The sequence below is a fragment of the Melanostigma gelatinosum genome (genome assembly GCF_949748355.1).
Source record: "Melanostigma gelatinosum genome assembly, chromosome: 7".
Taxonomy (NCBI): Eukaryota; Metazoa; Chordata; class Actinopteri; order Perciformes; family Zoarcidae; genus Melanostigma; species Melanostigma gelatinosum.
Window position 1 is genome coordinate 23263475 of NC_136640.1, and position 24369 is coordinate 23287843.

Sequence of the window (24369 nt, forward strand, 5' to 3'; positions counted from 1 at the left end):
ATGTGATGCAGTGCCACATTGTCTGACCTACATGTTAGGAAACTTGTTGTGCTGGAGCCCTTTTTTATTTGTTTCGCCCTTGCCCCTCCGACAGCCTGGGTCGTCCACTAATTACAGTATTTAAGTAAATGTACTTCATTACATTCCACCACGGCCAAATAGCTGGGGCTAAGTCTTAAGAACAATCATCTTAAAATGGATTCTTGTGCTATCAAGTAGACTTTTATTTTTTTGAATATGACCGGAAACGGCGTTGCTTGCAGGTGAAAGCTTGACACAGCTGAGGGTTTGACATCGACACTGTTGTCCAGTCTGTAAAAACAGAAACAACAATATAGAGCAGAGGCTCGGTGCTCCGCTGTCAGAGCGAACATGAAGGAGAAAGAGGAGACCGTCGTGGTCAAACGGTGAGACCAATTTATTCAAATGCATATTCCATGTCTGTGTATTTCCGTGTTGTCTTTTGTGTTCACTGCAACTTTCCGAGTCCCAGTAAGCCTTTGCAACCCCCATCAGCGGCTGTGATCATGACCCACATTGTGCGTTCTGATCCCTGCGACGTGGTGACAACATATCATTTAGATTTAGTGTTTGAGACGTTTCATTCATGTTTCATTCATCTTTCATTCATCTTTCATTCATGTTTCATTCATGTTTCATTCATGTCGCTTTCACGTCTCAGCTCCGTTATGAACACATTGATGCAGAAATATGTATGATCCAATCTTATAACATGCATTATTCATCTTAAATAATGCATATTATTATGAGCCATTCTGCACAATGGGTACTTATGGTGTATTTTTATGCTGAACAAATAAGTACAATATCTGAGTACATCTTCTACTTCTGGGAATCATAGTGTAATTACACATGTTGCAACATACTGTAGGTTGTGGTTTATTTGTGCTTCTCATTGAAGTAATCATTATTTCAGGTATATTTGCCTGATATTCTTTCCACTTGCCTGCATTATTTAGCTGTGATATCTGTATATAGTGTATCGTGTTGCTACTATAGTTGTGCAAAAGTCCACAGCAGCCTTTGTTCGTGCCTCATGCTGATCATTAGTGTGATCACAGATTGTTTGCTTCATGGATTCACACATATTTCATGCTATATCATTTTTTATTGTGTCCAACAAACAGCTGGAATGAGTTCATATTCATGTGCAGACTGGTGTCTTGTGACTTTGTTTTGATACTTCTTCCAAAAATGGCGTATATTTCGTTCCTCTTAGCTCTGTGACACTTCTTTTATTACATAGTGAAAGCTTAAAGATGCAGCAGTGTAGTTTTTAAGAATGATTAAGTCTAAAATGCAACATTTTAAAGGGTTAATTACTTTATATTCTAACACAGCATGTAAATACATGTTACTTCTTGTTTGGCTTCATGTGAATCTGCCTCTCAATAAGCTGTTAAACTGCTGCGTTCATCCACACATATGGTGCAGATCTATTTGGTTTCACAGTGAGAGTGTATGGTGGCCTGAGAGGACAAAGTTAAGGAATAGGAACACATAAATCTGTAATTAAGTGAGCTACCCTTGTATTCTAGTGATTAATCCTACAAATGTAGTTTTTACTGTTCGATGCTGTGTGACTGCTCATGTTGATGTCCAGTATAGATGTTCATATTTGGACATCTATACTGGACATCAACATGTTTAATGTAAACACTGGAGCTGGAAATAGCCGCGGGAGTGGACTCACTGCTTCCACCATGTGGGAGGAACGCCCGCACATACATGACATGAGAGGACCCCCATCAGCAGGTCATGGTAGAGTCAGCTGTTCAGCTGACCAAACAGGTCTTCAAACACACCGCACAGCGTGATGTGTTTTCAATACACCAGGGAAAACAGAAAATCACATTTATTTATATTTATTTTGAAAGATGTTGTTCATGGAACATAATTCCTTCTGAGACGACATGATAGGGGAAACAATCAGTGGATTAATCATTCAGTCATTTCACTTGAATAGAATTGCTGGTTCCATCTTCTCAAATGTGATTTTCAGCTTTTATTGTCTTATGTAATAGTAAAGGACTTGGACAGGACAATGTCTTGTAAACTTTATGTATGTTATGTGACATTTATCATTGACTAAACAATAAATTGAGAAAATCATTGGCTGATTATTGGGTATTGAAAAGAATCATGAGTTGCAGTCTTCTTTTGTCTGTATTGAATAAAGAAGAACCCATGAGTCAAAAGTACCAGAAGACAGTTTACAAGCTCCTTCCTTCTGGTGCAGGCTGTGTTTAATGCAATGTTTGGAGAAAGTCTCGCACACTTACCAGCGAATGGGTCCGACAGCCACTACGGCAAGGCACACGTTTAATATTTTCTTTTTATAGTTTTAATACTGATAAACGCAAGCAGTCGTACAATAACTTTGTCGAAATGAAACCCACTCTGTGATGAAATGATCTCACATACAATAAGCAACCACAAGCCTGTGAAGCTAATCGGACATTGAAAGCGCTACTTTTAGTTTGTGACAGTTTTTGATACACAGACACATTTTGTTTAGTACCCAAAAAAATACTCTGTCAAAATGTTTTATACTAACGGTGGGATGGACCATCAATGTGTGTGGATTTAATCGGGTCACGGATACTGAAGTCAAACTGGTATTTTGCTGACTTGCAGACTTATTATTTAACATCAGATCTGGAATTATCAGTGTGGATATCACCGAATATGATCAATATCAGGCAGTTTGTGTTTTGCATATTTACTGCACCGATGAATCAACACTAAAGTCCTGTCTGAACCTGGAATTACATATTTAGTTTGGATTCCTTTCAAATGTGGATGATCGTGATGATGATGTTGTCTATTTGCTGGCCGGTGTACTTCACGTATTCACATAGTGTAGAACGTATGCACTATTGGTGTGTGCAAACACTCCTGGAAGTAATTATTGTTTTCATTATCGACTGAGCGATCTATCGTCTGGACTATTAAAAGTCAGAAAGCACTTTAAAAAGTCATAATTTCCCACACAACAAGGCAACGTCATCAAAAGTCTTCTTTTGTCCGTCCAACAATCCAAAAGCTCAAAAGATATTCACCGCATAAGAAAAAAGAGAAACAGCGGATCCTCACAATGTAGAAGCTGGAACTAGATGTTTGGCAATTTTTAAGTGTGTGTAAGTGTCCAAAATCTCATTTAGCCAGTGTTCATAATCGAGAGAAAGGGTGAACGAGGGAGCGATTTTGAACACCGCTCTGATTTTGGAAAATGCTCTTTAAAAAAAAGAAGAAATTGTTGAAACTTTTTTCTTCAACTTTCTCTTGTGACCGAACTGCGAGCTTCATGTGTTCCTCACTCACACTGAAGAACTCCCACAGCATCCCTGTTGCAGCTGCAGTGGTGGGATTTGCATGTTGTGCAGATTGTAGATCCATCTGAGATGAACGTGTGACTTTTGTCACTTCAATCAATGGTCCAGTCATGTTTAATATTTGCATGCTCGTTATTTGTAACATAGTAACACTTAATGTGGCCGGTATACGTTTGGTCTGTGAAATGGTGACAAATCTTCAAATCGCTTGTTTTGTCTGATCGGTTTTTCATAAAAGCCTGAGGAAACCAACACATATTCACGTTTGACTGGCTGCAGACATTTGGGAACAAATAAGAATAAATTGAGTGTTAAAATAATTGATGCATTGTCAAATGTATTGTTTCAGCTTCATGCGTCATACAGTTTCCCATATTAACATCGTATTGTAACATACATGCACCTTTCAAGTAGCAGCAGCAGCAGCAGTAGTATAGCTGTCGTAGGAGTGGTGTTAACAGTAGACACATATCCCTATTTTAGTTTAACAAACCTCTTATTGTTAATTGCACTGTTATATTTTCACTGTTAACCTGTACTTATTTCTGTCCACGTGCTGCTGCAACTCTGGGGATCACTGCACCTTATCTGAAGTTAGTTGTGTGCGAGTTTGTTCCAAGGGGAGTGTGAGCTCCACCCACTGTGTGTCTGTGTGAATGAGAGAGGAATGAAAGCCTCCTTTTGTCTTGTCAGCACATGTTTTCCATGGGATGGGTGAAGAGAGAGGGGGGGAGGAAAGACAGAGGGGGAGGGAGCGAGGGAGGATCTGGACGGTCTCCCGGTAGCTGAAATAAACAACATTCTGTTCTCCTCCGTTTGGGACATGTTTCCCTGTTTGTGCCTTCAGCTCTGTTCCCACTTTGAAAAAAACAAACAAAAAAACATCCAGGAATGTCCTTAGAGCTGAACTCTCTGGTCATGCTGTCTCATGAAGACGCAGAGGTCTCTCATGTCTCACCCGCTTTTAAAAACACCAGAGATGAACGGCAGAGGGTTCAAGATGTTGAGACTCAAGTCAAAGATGCCAGAGCGAGACTTTGAAAGGCAGCATGGAGGAGCTGAAAGAGGACGATCGTTTGACTCAGATTGTCTCTGTTCTCTGGGGGTTCATCTTTTTGAGGTGTTCGATATGTATTTTTGAAAAAGAACGTATTAGAATTCTAATTAAGAACAGTGTTGCATTGTTGTGGTGCCTCTCAATATCCACAGATCAATAATACAGCTTAACGTTTAATTTGCCTCTTTCTCATCCTCATTCCACCCCATCTTCCTCCTCCCTCCTCTCCATATATCTCCTTCCTCCTCCTCCTCCCCCCGTCTCTTTCCTCCTTCCCCCTTCTTCTTCCCTATCTATCTGCTTCTTCCCTCTTCCTCCTTCCCCCCATCTATCTCCTTCATTCCTATCTTCCTTGTCCTTCTTCCTCCATATATCTCCTTCCTCCCCATCTATCGTCCTCCTCCTTCCCTCTTCTTCCTCCCTGTCTATCTCCTTCCTCCTCATATATGTCCTTCCTCCCCATCTATCGTCCTCCTCCTTCCCCCTTCTTCCACCCTGTATCTCCTTCCTCCCATCTATCGTCCACCTCCTTCCCTCTTCTTCCTCCCTGTCTATCTCCTTCCTCCTCCTTCCTCCCCATCTACCGTCCTCCTCCCTGTTTGATCTCCTCTCTCCTCCTTCCTCCCGTAGCACCAGTTCAGAGCAGAGGAAGCTGCGTTCTCGTGATGCGGCCCGATGTAGGCGGGGTCAGGAGACGGAGGTGTTCTATGAGCTGGCCAGCACTCTGCCGCTGCCCCGTCGAGTCTGCACCCACCTGGACAAATCCGCCATCATGAGAGTCGCCCTCAGCTTCTTGCGGATGCACCACCTCCTCCTCCGACCCGGTAAGAAGCACGTCTTCAGATGGGCATCCGTCCCGAAGGAGCCTGAACGCTCCCCAGTGTTCTCTTTTATTGTCGAGTTTTTGTTTTGTCATGATACGAATGCCACCTGTAGTATATCATGTTTGTACTGTATGTCGGCACAAAATGCTGATTTCACTAAAACAAAAATCTTCATTGTTTTTGTTGTTGCATGGCTCAGCGATGGCAATGTCCAAATGTTGAACAGTGAAATCCGTACGGCATCACAGGAGCAGCAGCTCTCTGACACTTTGCACGCTCAGCATTTGGGTTTTTGCTTCTGTCCGTGTGTTATTCTGGCGACATGAGTCGGCTCGGTGCTGTTTTGCTCCCTCAGGTGTGAGAGCAGAGTAATGAAGTCATCAACAATAAAGGGACGACTCTGACTTCATATTATTATTCAGGCGACAAACGTGAACAATGCATCAGGCTTTGGCAGAGTGGTTCTGCTGATAGCTGTGGTCGTACCAGAAAACATCCTCACTGGAAGAAAGAAATGCTGTTTTTTACTGTTAATGCATTTTTTATACTTCAGGTTTATTTATGAGGACCAAAAATATGACAACAATGTGCCCAATGACTGGAGAATAGCTTAACCTAAAGAGTAACACAAGTAAACGATGCAGAGTTACAGTCAAGCAGTCCGGTTCGTTAAATCCAACAGGCAATGGAGGTTTGAACCAAAGCTGCTCTGTCTGTAATAATCAGCTGGTGCTTTTTACTGCAGGTGAGAATCAGAGAGAGGAGTCTGAAGAGAAGGAGGAGGAGGAGGAGGATCCAATGGATTCTTTCTATCCTCAGGCGCTGGCCGGCTTCATCATGGTGATGACCGAGGAGGGAGACATGATCTACCTGACGGAAAACATCAGCACACACATCGGCATCACACAGGTACAGCATCAGGTTCATCAAGAACAATTCAGTACATTTATTGGAACTCGATCGATATCCTATAAATGTTTGTTTTTCTTCATTTTAGATTTTGCTAGAATTTATTACATTAGATGTTAAATCTAATCTTTTATACAAGTGAGTGCAGTTCAAAGTGCTTCCCAGATGACTGATGGGCCAGACATAAGACGCATTCAGTGAAATCAACAGAAAAGACGATCGCAATGTGGAAATTTAACAATTTGAGATCAATGCAAGCGAGACAATAAAATGTTAAAAAATATACTAAATATATTAAAAGTACAGTAATGTTATTTAAACAGTATGAAATGAATAAAGTAGAATACAATGATCAAACTGAATTAGAATAGAACAGGTGACATTTTTAGGGCGTTTCTTTGATCTGACGTGTTACTGTGAGCCTCTAGGACGGTATGTGACTTACTGAGTAACCCGAGCCGAAAGAGAAGCCTCCGATCTATTCTCAGCTCAGTTTGGGATCAAGTTTGTCTTTGAAACACAACTTGGTCACGACAAGTAAAGTGCAAACAGGAACACGTGGAGCTGAACTGATTCAACCCAACACTGATTCAGCTCCCTCAGCAGGGATTCAATCAAATCTACAATCCATGTTAATTAGATTCATTTCTCAGCACCACGGTGAATTGTTCAGCAAAGAAAAGAAAAATGAGCACAGATGAACCTTTAACCAAGACAGCGGTCATACATGATTGTACATGAACTACATGCATAACATACATAGTAGTATCATGAATAGTATTTCCATTTCAGATGGTTTTCCAACCTCAAACTGGTTTGACACTGTTTGTTGTCTACAGCTGGAGCTGCTGGGTCAGAGTATCTATGACTTCGTTCATCCCTGTGATCAGGAGGAGCTCAGAGACCTGCTGACTCCACGTCCAGGTCAGACCTCTATTTACTACGAACAGCAGAAGTCCTTCAGACAGAGGGCATTCCAGGTTTTCTTCCCGGGAACCGAACTGGACTTGTAAACATAAAGCTCAGACCTGTGTTCATGTCTTTGTCCAAGGACGTTCCCTCCACAGTTCACACCTTTTTTTTTGTATGGATGATAAACATTGAAGTTGATAAGCTTCTGTGAGCTAGCTGCGTTAGCTTTGTCATCATGCTGCTTTCAGGTTCCTGTAAGAAGCCGTCGGCAAAACGGCCGAGCGAGAGGAACTTCTTCCTGCGGATGAAGAGCACTCTGACCAGCAGGGGGCGCACCGTCAACATCAAGTCTGCTGCCTGGAAGGTGCAGTGTTACCACGGACACACCAAGCCAAACAGCTAGTGTCCTCACACACACACACACACACAGCAGCAGATTTCTAGTCAGTGCGTATTCATGCCTGATGTAACAGCAGAGAGGAATGTTTTCTTTATTTGCAATGAAAAGGTTCTGGAAGCATCCAATTCTATCCAAATGCTACAGCCTGAAGACTTCAGCTTCAGGACTCAAGTATCAATCCGGTGATAAAAACAAAGACTTCTCAATCAATGTTAGCCTGGTGAACTTCTAAGACAATAGACGATACATGAGAGGGTGACGGGCATGCTTTGCAGAGCCACACAGCTTGGATATTTAAATCTAGGCCTCTGCATTAAATGGGCATTTAATGATCAAAGATACTTTTATCAGATATTTGCTTGTTTGGATAAATCCGTTGTTGGTGTTAAGGCAACATTATAAACTTCTGCTTTGGATTTGTTTGGCTTTGGAAAAATATGTTTTGTTTCCGGTAAATTAAGCAATTCACAACCGCTAACGCTGTGTCGGCCACAGAGCCGGTCACGGAGCTACATGCTGCCATCTTGACGCGCACTGATCAAGCTAGCACGGACAGCAGTGGTGGGCGGGGCGAAGCAAAGTCGAGAATTTCCCAATGAGAAAGAGTTTTCAGATTTTATTTTTTACTTGTTATGTGGGAGAACCATGTCAAAGAAAATGATTTGTATTTTTTGACATACTTTGAACTGTGTCTGGATGGGACCTTTAATCTTCGCTCTCATGTTCTGCAGGTTCTCCACTGCACGGGTCACAGCCGTCAGCTGGGCGGCGGCTCGGCGTCGCCTCCTGCGGGCAGAGTGATGACCCTGCTGTGTGAGCCCATCCCTCACCCCTCCAGCGTGGAGTTCCCCCTGGACACGCACACCTTCCTCACCCGCCACAGCATGGACCTGCACTTCACACACTGCGAGGGCAGGTAGGACCAACTCTGAGTCCCGTGACTGAGCCCGACCTATGACCTCCCTGTGGATGGGAGGCAAGAGAAAAGGGAGGTTTTTTCACATGACAGAGAGAGAGGAAAGTAAATTCCTGAACCTTTATTTTTTTTATCTTCCGGTTTCCAGGGTGACAGAGTTGGTGGGATACAAACCTGAAGATCTGATTGGCCACTCAGCCTACGAGTTTCATCACGCGCTCGACTCTGATCACGTCAACAAGAGTCTGCACACACGTGAGTTTCAATGTGTGTGTGTGTGTGTGTGTGTTGTACCAGAAAAAAGACATACTGTACATTTAAATACAACTACAACCAATACTAATAGTGATTATTTATATATCTTTATGTTTTTTTCCTTGAATATACAAGTCTTTATGATATTAATGATACATATAACCATGTAGACGTACTTTTTTATCATTACTTATCGATGTTGAACCATGTGTCTCCGTTTCCAGGAGCTTCTGTCAGAGAAGCAGCGTATTTGATCTCTTCATTCTTTTGTTTCATGGATTGTACATTATTGAAGCCCATAGAAGAATTTATAACATTTTAAGTGGAAGTCAAAACATGACATTAGCACAAATATGTTATAACTTCTGTAAAGAAACGGGACAGAGAATGAGTCCGCGCACACAGAGCAGGGTTTTAGTCAATGCTCTGGTCCTTCATGAATGTACCTTGTTTTTCTTATTTCTTTGTTTGTGTCCCTGCCTGCTGTAGTGCTGTCCAAAGGTCAGGTGAGCACCAGACACTACCGTTTCCTGGCGAACGGCGGCGGCTTTGTGTGGACGGAGACTCAGGCCACCGTCCTCTACAGCAGCAGGACGTCGCAGCCCGAGGCCGTCGTCTGCCTCAACTATATTCTCAGGTGCTTTAAAAAGTATTAAACTCATGTCACATAGAGTCTACGGTAACAGTAGACGTGGGGAGGGATGTTGTGTTTCATAACGGATGCAGGAAACTCCCTCTCCCACTCCTTCTTCACCTCCGACATGGGCCTCCTCTCCTGCAGTGCCGTGGAGCAGCCGGACCTCGTCTTCTCCGTGGAGCAGACCCGTTGTGGCCGGCCGCCTGAAGCCGAGCCCCACGCGCCAGCGCTCGCGCCAGAGGATTGTGAGGCTTCCGACATCAGCGACTCTGACCCGGACGGTGAGCATCTCGCCAGCTCCAGTCAGACTGAGGCCGCAGGTTCGAATCCCGACAGCGCTGAAGAGCTCTTCTTCAAAGGGAAGGAGCCGCCGGAGGAGCTTCTCCAGTTGGATCCAGAGGCCGGAAACGGCATCGTCCCACTGACAGGAGGTGAGACACACCAAAGACATAGATATTTCGATACAAATATTTATATAAATTATATAATTTCATTATCTGCCTAAAATGGGAACTAGCTATAGTATCTTGTAAAATGTACACTCAGGTGCATGTTTGACTTTCTTCTGCTTGCTGTCTGTCAAAGAACTTACATCAAATTACTGTCGTTGGTTTCGTATTTCTGATCTTTTGCTTCATCATGAACCATCCAGACCTCTCAGGTCAGCTTTCTGTTCCCAGAGTCCAAACTAAACACGGAAAAGCTGCCTTCATTGTTAAAGCCGCACATACTGTATCTGGAACAAATTCACAGAAAACTCCACTTTTCTGTTTGCTGCTGTCTTTTATTGAATTATTTCTTACACAAACTGTAACTTTTATTTGTTTTTTTATCCTCCTATTCTATTTAAGCTTGTCTTTCTTTTCTAATCTCTTGGTTCTTTATTGACTGTTTTAAGTGTATATAAATGTCCTTTCACAATGCTTTTTCTTTTGCACTTTGTCTCGATGCTTTTGATGTTTTAAGTAAAGCACTTTGAGTTGTCTTGTTGCTGAAATGTGCTACGTTATTCAACTTGCCACAACAGTCCACAGCCATGCTAACGGCTAAGGCACAGCGGTGCTTTCAGCTAAATGCTAACATTAGAATGCTAACACCGTTGGGAGGTTTTAGTGTGTACCATGTTCACCACCTTTGTGTTAACATTCTAATATTTGCTGATTAGAACGGAAGCACAAAGTACAGCTGAGGCTGGTTTTGGTTTTATTTACGAGTCTCTTTGTGTTTTCTGTCTCTGTCAGATTTCGTTGCGCTGTCGTTCACCAGTCTGCCCCGTCCAGACTCGGTGCCGGACCACCCTCAGGACCTGTGCACTCCACAGCTGCGACAGCTCCTCTCACCCATCTTGGGCCTCATCACTCCACCTTCATCATCATCACCGTCATCACCGGCCGCCCCACCTGATGTTGAGTTGGTAAATGCTTTGAAAGCATACGTTTCCCTGACTGATTTACCAGTTGACTCAATTCAATTAACTTAGCTTTATTGGCACGAACAAAAACAAAGCACTTTACAGACTATTCCACACATTTCATATTAAATACCCAGATGTCATATGTTACCGATGCAGATATATTCCCTCTCTTTGTTCGTTCTGTGTCGACCTTCCTTCAGGAGGAGGTGACGGACACCAGCAAGGTGGAGAAGTTCTTCGCTGTTTGGTCAGAGGGTGGTCAGAAGAAAGAGGAATCACTGGAGGTAACAGCTGAAAACACTCGTCTCTCAGAAGACCAGCTTTTTTGTCTCCGCTTATGTCTTCTGCCACAGCCTGGCTGACGGGAGACACACGGGTATACTTCACGAATAAAGTGATTTATTAAGCAAAAAGTACGTAAATATTGGTCAAATAAATGGAAGGGACAACTCTGTAAAGTCAGTAGTGTAGGGAGTGGACGTGTGGTTGCACGTGTGGTGTTGTGCTGTAAATACAAAGAAAATAAACCAAAAGACACAGCAAAGCTCTGCAGTCAGAGGAGATCTGCCAACACATGATTTCTGCTGCTCAAGCAAACAGTGGGGCCGTCACAAGGGTAGTATTGTAAGCTCTTATTTTCATTATAAAAAAGGTGAAAATCTTGTTTTGCTCAAATTCAAATCTCAGGGTTTAAAATCAGATGATGATAACACTGTGGAGCTGTTCACATTACTTTGAACAGCTACTTCTACAAATCGGTCAGTTTACTTCGTAACAGTGGAATCATATTGTGTCACAACTGGGACATGAATTTGTCAAACATTTGACTCTCTTACGTGTAGTTATTTTGTGGAAATTGGTCAAAAACAAAGAGCGTTAAACATCTGGCGTGTAAGATCATGATGAAGATGACTTTAAACTATCAACAATCCATCAGATAGTGTGAATATCTGATGGCTGTAAAAACTAAAAACCAGTGTAGAAGCTGTAAATATAATTGATGCTTGGGCCTTAAAATGTATTTGGGAAAAGGAAAACTTTTTCAGTTGTTTGTGGACAACTAAATGTTACTTCATGTTTTTCTCTCTCTCTTTTTTCTGTGTAGATGGAGGTGATGGATCTGGAAATGTTGGCTCCTTATATCTCTATGGACGACGACTTCCAGCTGACCGTCCTCAGCAGTCTGCCGGAGGAAGCCGACATACCTCCGTCTTCTTCTTCGTCCGAGCCCTCAGCTGGGACGCCTGCAGTCACAGGGAGCAGGAAACGGTATAATAATAATAATAATGTATTTTATTTGTAACGCACTTTTCATTTTTTTTTTTTAAATCTCAGAGTGCCACAGAGCCAGTACATAGTAAAAACCTGGTAAAAAGCATAGTTAAAACATAAAAAAAAACTGTAATAAAATAAAAACCAGTGAATGAACGGAAACACAAAAGAAATAACTGACAGTGACTCAGGTCAGAAAGGCTTTCCTGAATAAAAAGGTTTTTAGGCCAGTCTTAAAAGAGACCAGTGTCTGTGTTGCCCTTAGATGGTCAGGGAGACTGTTCCATAGGCGTGGAGCTGCCGAGCCAAAGGCCCGGTCGCCCATGGTGCGGAGCTTGGTGCTGGGGACCCGGAGAAGCGAGCTGTTTGATGATCTGAGGGTGCGGGTGGAGATTTGGGGAGTGATGAGATCTTGTAGGTAGGGAGGTGCATGTCCATTTATGCATTGATGTGTGAGTAGTAGGACTTTGTAATCAATCCGGAATGAGGGAGCCAGTGTAGGGAGTGCAGAATGGGTGTTATGTGCTCATACTTCCGGACTCTCATCAGGATCCTGGCAGCGCTGTTTTGGATGTATTGCAGCTTCTGGATGTTCTTGGCAGTGATCCCATTGAATAGTGCGTTGCATAACAGTGGAAAGACATCCTATGTCTGCTGATGACACGACCGAGGGGGAGCATGTAAATAATGAAGAGGATGGGGCCGAGGACCGACCCTTGCGGAACACCACAGGAGACAGGGAGCAGTCTGGACTTGTATCTTCCCAGTGACACATATTCAGTTCTGCCTGAAAGGTAGGACTGAAACCACTTGAGTGCAGAGTCTGATAGTCCAATGGTGGTATGGAGGCGCTGTAGGAGGATAGTGTGATCCACTGTGTCAAATGCAGCAGTCAGGTCCAGGAGGATGAGGAGTGAGGGTGATCCTGCATCGGCTGTCATCAGCAGGTCATTCGTCACTCTGAGCAAAGCTGTTTCAGTGCTGTGGGCTGAACGAAATCCTGACTGAAATTTTTCAAACAAGTTGTTATGTTTGAGGTGGTCCTGAAGTTGAGAAGCAACTACCTTCTCTAACACTTTGGACAGGAAGGCGAGGTTGGAGATAGGCCTGTAGTTGGCTAGAACCTCTGGGTCCAGGGTGGGCTTCTTGAGAAGGGGACGGATGACAGCAACCTTGAGTGCAGGTGGGACACAGCCAGACTGAAGGGAAAGGTTAACAACTTTGGTGATCAAAGGACTGAGAGTGGAGATATGTGATTTGAGCAGAGCAGTAGGAATGGGGTCCAGGGTACAGATACAGGGTTTCATTTTTCTGAGGATTTCCTCAACATGGCTCTCCTGAACCTCAGCAAGATGTAGAGGAGACAGCACACTCGCAGATATGGTGTTGGTATCAGAGGGAAGCAAAGATGGAGAGCTGGACATCAGAGAGCGAATGTTGTTTACCTTGGATCTGAAAGAGTCAATGAAGCTGTTGCATTGCGCCTCTGTAGCCTCAGTTGAAGAGGATGGTTGTGGTTTCAGGAGATGGTTTATGGTTGAAAAAAGCTGTTTCGAGTTGCCAGGGTTTTTATTGATTAAGCTGGAATAGTACTGTGAGCGAGCATCTTTAAGGGATTTGGAGTAGGCCCTTTGATGCTCACGGAAAGCCTGTTTGTGGACAGTGAGCCCAGAGTGTCTGCAGCGTCGTTCCAGAACACGCCCAGCTGTTTTTATTTTCCGCAGCACATGTGTGAACCATGGAGTGGAGCGTGAGAAAATTACCTCACGTGACTTGACAGGGGCATGGAGATCAAAAACACTGCTCAGGGATGTATTATACAGTGTTCCACTAATTCATCCATAGATGCAGAGGCTGGGCAGGTGATGAGCTGGAGATCCGTGGTCATTGTGGCTGAGTCAATGTTTTTCCAGTTCCGGAAAGACATTTGACGTTTAGGTCTAATAGTAGGCAGCACAAAAGTCAAGGCCATTGAGACCACCTTGTGGTCGGACACACCGAGATCATAAACCTGCAGGTCAGTGATAGTGGAAGCAGAGTCAGTGATAACCAGATCCAGAGTGTGCCCCTTGGTGTGAGTGGGAACCTCATGCTGCTGCAGGCCAAGACACTCAAGCATACTCAGAAAATCTGCTGCAATTTGACAGGAGGGGTTGTCGACATGGATATTTAAATCACCAACAATGACAATGTTAGTTGACATAGTGCAGAGTGAGGTAAGCAGATCACTTATCTCAGGTAGAAAAGATGGGTTTGGTTTCGGAGCACGGTATATGAGAAGCACTGTTATGGAGTATGGAGGTTTGCATTTGAAGGCCAGGCATTCCATAGAGGAAAGATCAGGCATTGGCAGAGGAGACAGTTTCAGTTCAGCCCGGTGCATGATGGCTCGTCCACCACCACGACCAGAGCTGCGGGTATGATGGGGCGGGCTACTTCCCTCTGTACACTCACATTTTCAGGGGTTGTCAGTCGTGAAAGGAAGTGAAATGAAATGAGCATAAGAGAAAAAGAAAAGTGTAGAAAATTCGACATGTGCTGAATAGAAAGAGCGGAAACAGATATTTTAAGTATTATATTTAAGTATGTAAAAATAGATTATACAGGAAAAGATGCAACATCCGTCCGTCCAATCTTAAATTTGTCTGTGCACAAGCTTTTAATAATCCGGCAAACATTTCTAAATTAATTTTGTGGAAACGTACTCATTCTTTTATAATATTTTGGGAAAAATACACTTTTTATGGAATAAAAAAATACGTTTACAAAGTGGGACTGATGACAAGTGGAGCTGCAGAAATATGAGCATATTTGATTTATTTGTGAGCAGCCTTCATGGAATGTCAGTCATTTGCGTGTCAAGTGTTTCACTCCAAAATAAATGAGATAAACAAGCATACCTTTTGCCACAAAATGATAATAAGTGTTTAGTACTGATACTGCAGTAATTCATATCACACATGAGATCGCAAGCTTTCTCTACGCAGCGTGTCATAAGTAGAGACTGTATCTCGTAGATCATAAATGGGACAAATTGCTTCAAGCACAATTTTGAAAACAGGGCCTCCTTTTGTCCAAACACTACACACAATTCTCACATGCGCACACACACACACACACACACACACACACACACACACGCAGCAGACAACCTCAGCTCTTTTGCAAAATGAAACACTCAAAACAGTTTCAATAATTGTGCATCATGTGTCATTGTAGTGTATTAGTAATTGGAAGAAAAAACAAAAACCTGTATGACAACTTTACGATAATCAGACTTTTATATCTAACGGACACAAAATGTAAAGTTCGTCATAAGGGTGGCGCCACAGATGAGACGATGTCGTTATCTAAATCAAAAGGGGTTATCCTCTGTACGGTGGCCACTGCAGGACAAATGAGGACGTGTCAGACTCAGTTTAGCAGGCTCACTTCTACAATGAAGATTATTATATCAGCCTCAGCCAGAGGGTGGGACCAAGTTATTGTTTTGCAAGTCACAAGTAAGTCTTAAGTGTTTGCACTCAAGTCCAAACAAGTCATAATGCGCTCTGCACCAAATGTAATTCCATTTTAACAACAGAGTAATACTATATCATGAATAGTGAAGAGTGACTGAATTTTATTGCAAAAAAAGTTCTTGGAATTTCCGTGTGAATGAATAGTGTTGAATAGTGGAACATTGATTGATTCAGGAAATTAATTGATTCGTTGCGCAATTTTTAAACATCATGCTTTTTTTTAGCTTTGATGAAGGTATCAAGTGTTTTCTAATCAAAAGGCTCAAGTCCAAGTGAAGCCACAAGTCTTTGGTGTTTGAGTCCATGCCAAGTCTTTTATTTTTTTTGTCAAGTCTAACGTCATCAAATTTGTGACTTGACGCCACACCTCTGACCTCAGCTGTACTTTGGGCTAAATTCTTACATTAGCAACTTATTTACTTACCGGCTTAAATGCAGGTTGTACAAACTTTATAATGCAAGTCTAAAAAACGTCTCACGGTTTACAATCCCCCTGTCTCTCTTTTAGGGCTCATAACCCGGATGAGGAGACGCCTTCCCAGCTGATGATTCAGGACAAGAAACAGAAACAAGATCCTTCCTCAATAGAAGAGGAACTTCTTCTCGGCCACAGACTTCTGGTGAGTGATTCAAAAAAAGAAGCTTACTGGCACCTTTTTTGAGAAAGTTTATAAAGCGCTTTAGAGAATGAAAGAGAAGGAAGATTCAACATTTACCTGGAACAAGTGAAACTTTCTGAAGAAGAAAGGAAAGTCATTTATTTGAGATGATAGATGGAATTTATAAGTCTGACGTTTTTGCAGAGTAGAGAGTAATTAAATTAATTCATTTGATTCAACATTATCTTTGAAAAGAAATTGCTCTTAAAATAATTTCATCTCAATGAATGAATATTTCTTCAAGATTTGACAGTTTTATCAAGCAAAGCTCCTCCTCACCTTTCTTCATTCTGCATCTTCAGAGCTGTCTGGAGGAAACCGACCAATCAGATTTGTTCCTGGACCCGATGGCTGAAGGGCGAAGTCATCTGCTCACAGACAGAGACCCTGTTTTAGGAGGCACACAGGGACTCTGTGATACTGCAGGTGAGATTAACACGCACACACACACACACACACAGTTACAGAGAAACCGCAGTGACTTAACATTTGTTTCATTCATTTTTTGGGCCGTAACTGAGGAACTTACATACTGTTTATGACAATTTCACATAAATGTCTCACAGGATAAAACAATTAAGTTTTGGACGTTTTGGTCGTTGATATAAACTGCAACTTGACTTGTTGGTGGATGCATACTACTGCGAGGCGGTAATAAGGCGGCTAGTTACTTTAATATGACTTTTCTTATGGCTACCATACCATGACACACTATAGTATGAATTTTATGACGATAACGTTTAATCCATTTTACGACATGCTTTATTTATTTGTGTCTCTTTTACTTCTATATTTATTTTCTAAAGAATGTGAGTGATTTTATTTACCTGGGAATTTAGCCTCTTATGGTCAATGCGGGTGGGGGGAGGGGGGGCAGTTGCTCAAGCCACTGGGGGATTTGGCCTTGTTGGGTCACCGGTTCAAGTCCAAGTGGTAACGGATTTTAACTCATCCAAATTGGAGTGTTAAAATCAGGTGTAACTGAGTTCTTAAAGGGCCATACCGCCCAAAATCTTTTGCGAATCAAACGCCCTCTGCAGGTTAACAAAGAGGCCGCCATCACTCCTCTAACGCCTTTGTGTCGCTCTCTCTTACAGCTCTGATGAGGGACATATTCACACCTCGTCCACCTGACCTGTTGCCGCCTCTAATGCTCATGACTTGACAGAGCTCCTTTTCCGATCAAGAGTCGCCCCGACTTCTGCGCTCAAACCGCCAGACACAAATATAGACTGACGCACATTGTGTAACCACGCTTTGAGGTCCGTCGTGACCTCAACGCTTTTGTAGCTGAACCAAGAAAGGTCCAAGTGAGAACTGATGACAGGTGTTAAAGCAGATGGGATGTGCTGCAGTTTGCTTTCTTTAACCCAGTCGCTTCTTTTCCCTCTACATTTTAAACGTAATCTCTGAGTCAATGTGAGAAACCAGCAGGTGGTGCTAAAAATATGTTTTCAAAAATACTCAGACAAATCTGGAAATATTTCTCTGTGCAGCTAAATGAGATTCAGCACACCTTTTAATTAGTTTCAGTATGTGTCATTATTTAGGCAGGAACTCCCATAATGCTCTGCTTTAACTTTGAGCCAACTTCCTTCATGTATGACATTTTTTTTCCAATCCCACTGCCATTTTGTGTTTTCTTTCAAATGACTTCTCCAAAAAAAAAAAATAAGTAATATCAGTGGCAGCGTTTATTTCAGTGGCATATTTTTTACTGTTATTCTTGTCCTTATCCACTCTGAACTGTTATTACCATGTTCTCTAAAACCACGATGGCCTCCAAATGACTCGTGGCGTTTGTTTTAGCTTCCTGTGGTGCCAGGTGGGCGGGTTTACCTCATCCAGCGCTCCCTATAAGCTAACGTGAGGCGATCGATCACATGTTTGGGGGCCAGCCTGAAGCTGTTTACTACAGAGGAAACACGAAGTGAGCTAACAAATAAAAAAGCAGTTTAGTTTGTCCTTTTTATTATAATTAAAACCAATTAGGAACTAGAACGTGATTACGAACTGATTCTAATAGTAGATGTTTGTTTTTTAAGTAGCGACAGCTTGTTCATGCTATCTTTAGAAATGCATTTAAAACACTATATTGTGTCAGATAGGAGTTTGATTTTATGACTTTTAACATATTGTGCCTCAACATGCTCGGTATAAGGAGAGTAGACTTGTATTTTACAGTTGTAGCATTTGATGAGTATTGTGATTTTTTTTGTCCTCAGACGTCTGGTATTTTCTACAAATAAACCCTCAAACTGCCAACTATCCTAACAAAAGACCAATGTTTTGTTTTTATTTCAAACCAGTTGTTAGTGCCTTTTATCATTTCAATATTGTGTACAGTTTTATCCTGTTTGCATTCTTAAGCTAAAAGTTGTTGAAGCAGAAGCTCTTTCGTGGGAGGAGCGGCTCCGTCTCTAGGTGAGCAGTGAATGTTTCATTTTCAGATCAAAAGGGAAAGACGACGCAAGCTCCAGGTTAGAGGCTCGTGCTTTTTTATGCCTCTTTAAGCATTATGTTTCTGGGTTGTCTGTCCGTCCGTCTGGCCGTCTGGTCCATTCAAGCTTCGAGCTCTTCAGTACAGCACTACTGCATTCATGTATTTTTATGCCGCATCTAGTTTGTCCCATTGCCCCGGGGGAACATGGTCTTCATGACACAAATGTTGCTATTCGTAGCATTGTTGTCAGCATTTAAATGGGGACAAGTAACAGGATAAACAGTGAGGGGGAAAAAAAACAAGATGAGACGGAAGAAGAAAGAGGGGGATCTAACAAAGAGACCAGGAGGGGGCGGGGTGCTCATGGGGACCAATTACCAGACTATTACATGTCTGATTGTGTGTCAACACTGTGGTTGCAGGTACCCTGACGTGCTCTACGGTGGCCACGGATTCAGTCTGCCCACGGGCTCTGCTGGCACTGAGGGACCAGACTCGGGCCTTTGGCCTGGAGACGAGACATGCCCTCAGCAAGCAAGCCTGTCGGCAGAGGGCGGTCCAGAGTTTTGACGCAGACATTTTTGTACTCCAAGGACATGAGATCAACTTTTTTTAGGTTGTGGCACAAGGTCTAAGTCAGTGGCCAATGTGTTTAATGTTTTACCTGCTTTATCCTGTAACAAAGCTAGCTGTCTATAAAAAGTACACAGCTGACATGTCACATAAATATAGAGCCTTAAATTAACCAAAATTGAAACTGCATGCTTAAAGGAAAAAAGCAATTAGCTGTGGTTGATTTGCAATTACTGTAGTCTCTCATTAATAAGAACAGCAACATTGTTCACCAATGTATTGTTAAAGGTACAGTGTGCAGCAATGGACTACAACGTCAATAACTATGTTTTCATATTTCACTATCACTGCCCCAAAACTGATTGGAACACAAGGCAAGTGAGCAACAAGTACAGTTGTGTTGTTAGAAAGGACTGTTCAATGTGCTTCTGGTCTCATAAATGTGTCACAACCGTTTCAAAGCTGGAGTTCTCTAGTAAAGCCAGTATGACTGTCCAGTATGACGGTATGTTTGTGTCTTTATTACGCAAACAAAAAATGTTTTAAGAACACATTTATCGCATTGCAATCAAAAATCAAGTTTGTAAGTAAAAATATATAAACTGAGAATATATTATTTGTTAGCTTTGCTGATGAAACTAGAATTTTTGGCTGCAAATCAAAATCCTTTGCTCTCAGAAAATGATGGATGTAGTGCATACGCTGCTGAATGAGCCAGGTGTTTGGTGGGTTCACTTGGATCCCGGTATCTGTTTCCACTGCAAACACTGACAGTAGGTGTGTCTCAATTCAGGGGCTGCATCCTTCGGAGGACCCAGCCTTTGAGGACTGCGAAGGCTGGACCATGCGGCCTCCGGAATGAGACGGCCTACGCTACGTTAATCAGTTTTTCAATCGTACATTCAATAATTCATAGTTCTTTTTCATAATGTAGTTTTTCTAAATTAATAATCAGTTAATAATTCAATCAGTTGCTATGTTAAATAACTCATTTTCAATCATTTATAGTTCTTGTAAATAAATTAATGTATTTGTCAATAACTTTTTTATTTCATTGACACATCTATACACCTATATACACATACATTCATAAATGTATGTATAAATTATGATATGAATTAATCATGTTCCCACATTGTTTCACCCTTATTCAGTAACATCACATATTGTTCCCTTGCACCTACATCTATGTGTCATCAGTTCTGTACTTGTTAACAATCAGTAAAGATTTCAATTATTTATGATTTAGTTATAATTAAATTGGGAAGAATTATGCTGCACGTTGGGGCTGTAATTGAAAGCTTTCCCTATTTTATATATATCATGTAATATGATTATCAATACTTAACAGTACCAACAGTAATGCCTTTGAGTCAAATGAAAATCAAAAAGATATTAAATTAGCACTTTTAATTGTCGTACATTGTCAGATTTTTGAATTATATCAGAAATATGATATTGTTTCCAATACAAAGACATATTTAGAAAGTTTGTCACACATTTATTTGTATTGTGCTCCTCTGTAAACAGTATACATACAGTACATACAGTTTACATGAACATGCTGTGTTCTATGTGACAAATGCATCTGTCTCCTTCTTGACTTGTGAGCAGATGCAAAGAGCTGCTGACGGCTTCCTGTGTGTGTGTGAGGAGCTTCCCAAACCCACCAGCACAGAAGAAGCAGATGGAGACAAACTACGTCCTCTGTGCCGGTGGGGACGCCCCTCCTCCTCTCGGCTGGTGGGTGGAGCGGGGGGTGTCGGAGGGGGGAGGGGCAGGGAGGACGTCACCGTACTCGCTGGGTCCCGGACTCACTGGGTTGCTGAGAGTGGTTCAGTGGTCTGTGGTGGGTCTGGTCCTTCCTGGGATGATGGTTTGGAAGACGTCCACTCTCAGCTGCTCCAGGAGTGGGACAAAAGCACGGAGGAGTCCTGCCCTGTGAGACACAAACACAAGAGATGAATACTTTGAACTCAACTTTACGACCTTTACATTGTTCAATGATGGAATCTTATTACTGATACTTCTGTAGTCTTAGTGATTACTTACTCAGCCCACTGAAAGAAAGGCGACCGCCGCTCTTCATCTTGTCCTGTGGTCCTCCATCCGTCTCATGTGGTCCTGTGGTCCTCCATCCTTCTCATCTGGTCCTGTGGTCCTCCATCCTTCTCATCTGGTCCTGTGGTCCTCCATCCATCTAATCTTGTCCTGTGGTCCTCCATCCGTCTCATCTGGTCCTGTGGTCCTCCATCCTTCTCATCTGGTCCTGTGGTCCTCCATCTTTCTCATCTTGTCCTGTGGTCCTCCATCCTTCTCATCTGGTCCAGAGTGAACACATCTTCTCTGTTGTCTGGGAGATCCTGGATGTTGCTTCCTGTGTTACAGCCATCGATACCTGAGTAAAAGAGACTTGGAAAACTTTTCTTAACGTTAGTAATTTTTACAGCATAAAACTGAATTAAAAACAAAACAATGCGCACCAACACGTCGAGGCAGCCGTCCGCAGCGCAATCTTGATGGATAAAGAAGCGATACTTAAAAGCTCTGCTGCAGGATGCTACCTATCGTCAACCCCGCCAGACGCGAGGGAAGGCCGTCTGGTGTTTTATTAGTCCGAGTCGCTGTCTTCAGCCGATTGCCAGTATCCTCTGTGTGTGTTTGTGGGGAAGCTGGGGCCTGAAGTGGAGGGCGGAGACCATCTGCATCCCCTCCTATGGTCCTCTCCTCTGGTCCTCCTCTTGGAGATTCAGAGGCCTGAATTGGAGGGCGCTGCGTCCTCACCGGTCCTCTGCCTCTTCACACTTACCTGCTCCGTGCGGTCCTCTTCCCTGCTCCTCTTGGTGGACTCTTCTGACCTCTGGGGGACCAGGGGCGGAGCCTCTTCAGGACGTTCCACACCAAAAGAGAGGGAGCACGGATAGCTGAAAAGTTGGAAGTAAGTCCGCTGGAGTTGTTCCCCTGATGTTTATCAACTCATCTCTGGTGAAAGAGCTCTGGGTATCGCAGCATAAAACTGAATTAAAAACAAAACAAGCGCACCAACACGTCGAGGCAGCCGTCCGCAGCGCAATCTTGATGTATAAAGAAGCGATACTTAAAAGCTCTGCTGCACGATGCTACCTCTGTTTGCTGAGCTCATGGCAAACTCCGGCATACAGAGTTTGCATGTTTCTGCAGTGTCTACCATATTGGTTTTTGCATAAACCTGACCCTTAAAGTGTGTTAAAATCGGGTGTAGTAGTAGTGGTAATACTAGAAATATTTTTCTAGTTTTGAAATAGTTTTTCAATTTTATTATTTATGCCTTTATGTCTGTCTATCTTACCTTATCCTCTGCGGTTGCCCCCCTGACATGTTAGTTTGAATGTATGTATTTTGTATTTTGCGCTTTCTTAAAAGCAGTTTGGGCCCCACGGTATCACGTGACGGACCCGGAAATTGTAATTCCACGATTGTCCACCACATAGAATCTGCTTCACAGCCCGGCGCTCTCACTGCGGACTTGATAGGAACATACTTAATGTTTTCTTTGGCATACTAAACAGCATGGTAGTATGGGTGTTGTAACGCACACTCGGACACACAAGTAACGGGCACACATTGTGTACCAACAGACTATAGACCATATAATACAGGTAACTACTTAGCGGCAGTGTAGCTACATGCTAACGCTAGCTGACAGCACTCTGAGCACCAGACACGCAGACAGGAGGAGCAGGTGAAGTGATTAATGATCCCGGTCTGCTGCAGTTGGTTATCGCTGAAGAGTCCAACGGTCACAGGGCGATGTTGTCAGTGTTCGTCAGGTCAGCTCTCACCAAATGTAAGTCACAAGGTTCTGCTCGTTTGCTGTTTTATCATGATACTAATGAACATGTGTTGTGTTGTCATATAACTTCACAGTGTACCTGACGTTAGCTGTACAGGTCTGTTTGTAGATGAAGTATTTAACTGCGTGAACAAGCTTCATAGGGCTATGTAGGTGAAGGGTCACCAGCATTCTTGTTTTCATGCAACATGCAAGGTTGTATTGTCGAGCTCATCCGGCTTTAACCAGTGGTGGAGGTAGTATTCCGACCCTTTAGTAGAAGTACTAATACCTTTTTAAATATACTATTAAAAGTCCTGCATTGGAAGTAAAGTTAAAGTTACTGTGAGTAACGTTTAGCTGGTTATGAAACGGTCTCATTTAAATACTGATGCCTCTGTATCACCTTCAGAAGGTCGGCTATTTCTGTAGTTCTTAGTTCAGCCCTGCTGGAGGGAAGGGGGGCACGGGAGGACCAGGGTTAGTGCAGCAGACTGTCAGACTGCTGCAGTAAAATGAGGTTACAAAATGGAAGTTACTTGTAGTAACTTTAAGTAAAAGTATATAAGTGTACATTAAGTTTTAAAAGTAAAAGTACTCTTGCACAAAAACTTTATGCATTGTGTAAATAGCTTATACACATTAATGAGTCTCGCGGTGCAATCTTGCATATTACTACGTGACCTGCATTACATCACGTAGATTACTACTATGTATCATCCACAGCCCAGGATAACAAGTTACTCTACAAACGCACGTGTTTTACATGTGCATACAGACTAAAGACTAAAAGTGTGACAAGTGGTTGTAGTAATAAGTTTAAGAAAGATGCATTGCACTTTTCCAGAAGTTAGGCAAATTTAACTTGTAGAGTATTGTTGAATAGAACATATCTGCAGTAGCCTCACCGGCTGACATGCAGATATATTCCTAATTAATGTTCGAAAATTGTGAAAACAATCACAATTTGCAAAAAGCCCAAGCATAAAAATATCAATCACCCAGTACCAAAAAAAGGCATCAAATCTTCACAGATGAGAACCGAGAAGAAATGTTGTTGCTTGAAAATGGTCTTAAAGATTTATTGATAATCAAAATGGTTGCTGATTAATATCAAATGGATCGTCTTAATGGATCAAATAGTTTCACCTCTACTTTACTCCACTTTTACCTTTGTGTTTGACTGTTACTTTCAGATTATTTACCATCTCATCTACTCCCGTTTCTCCTGTGTGACGCTTTGTACTTCACTTATGTCTATTAACAAATACAACAATATGGATTGTTAGCTTCTGCGTCAGAATGGTCAGTTCTTATTGCAGTGGAAAGAAAAACACCCTGGATTATTTTCATTATTGATTAATCTGTTGATTATTTATTTATTTATTTATTTAAAGGATTTTTTTATTT

General features: G+C 42.4%; 1 protein-coding gene across 1 annotated transcript; it reads left to right on the forward strand.

Moving 5' to 3' along the window:
- The first annotated feature begins 269 nt into the window (after nucleotides 1-269).
- On the forward strand, nucleotides 270-17520 carry hif1al (hypoxia inducible factor 1 subunit alpha, like). The gene is made up of 15 exons (XM_079271406.1): nucleotides 270-407; nucleotides 5044-5237; nucleotides 5983-6146; nucleotides 6986-7070; nucleotides 7307-7422; nucleotides 8190-8374; nucleotides 8523-8629; nucleotides 9119-9266; nucleotides 9411-9697; nucleotides 10508-10680; nucleotides 10881-10964; nucleotides 11786-11949; nucleotides 15982-16093; nucleotides 16435-16558; nucleotides 17230-17520. The coding sequence occupies exons 1-15, from the start codon at nucleotides 373-375 to the stop codon at nucleotides 17295-17297; spliced, it is 2046 nt and encodes a 681-aa protein (XP_079127532.1). The 5' UTR covers nucleotides 270-372; the 3' UTR covers nucleotides 17298-17520.
- The last annotated feature ends 6849 nt before the right edge of the window (nucleotides 17521-24369 follow it).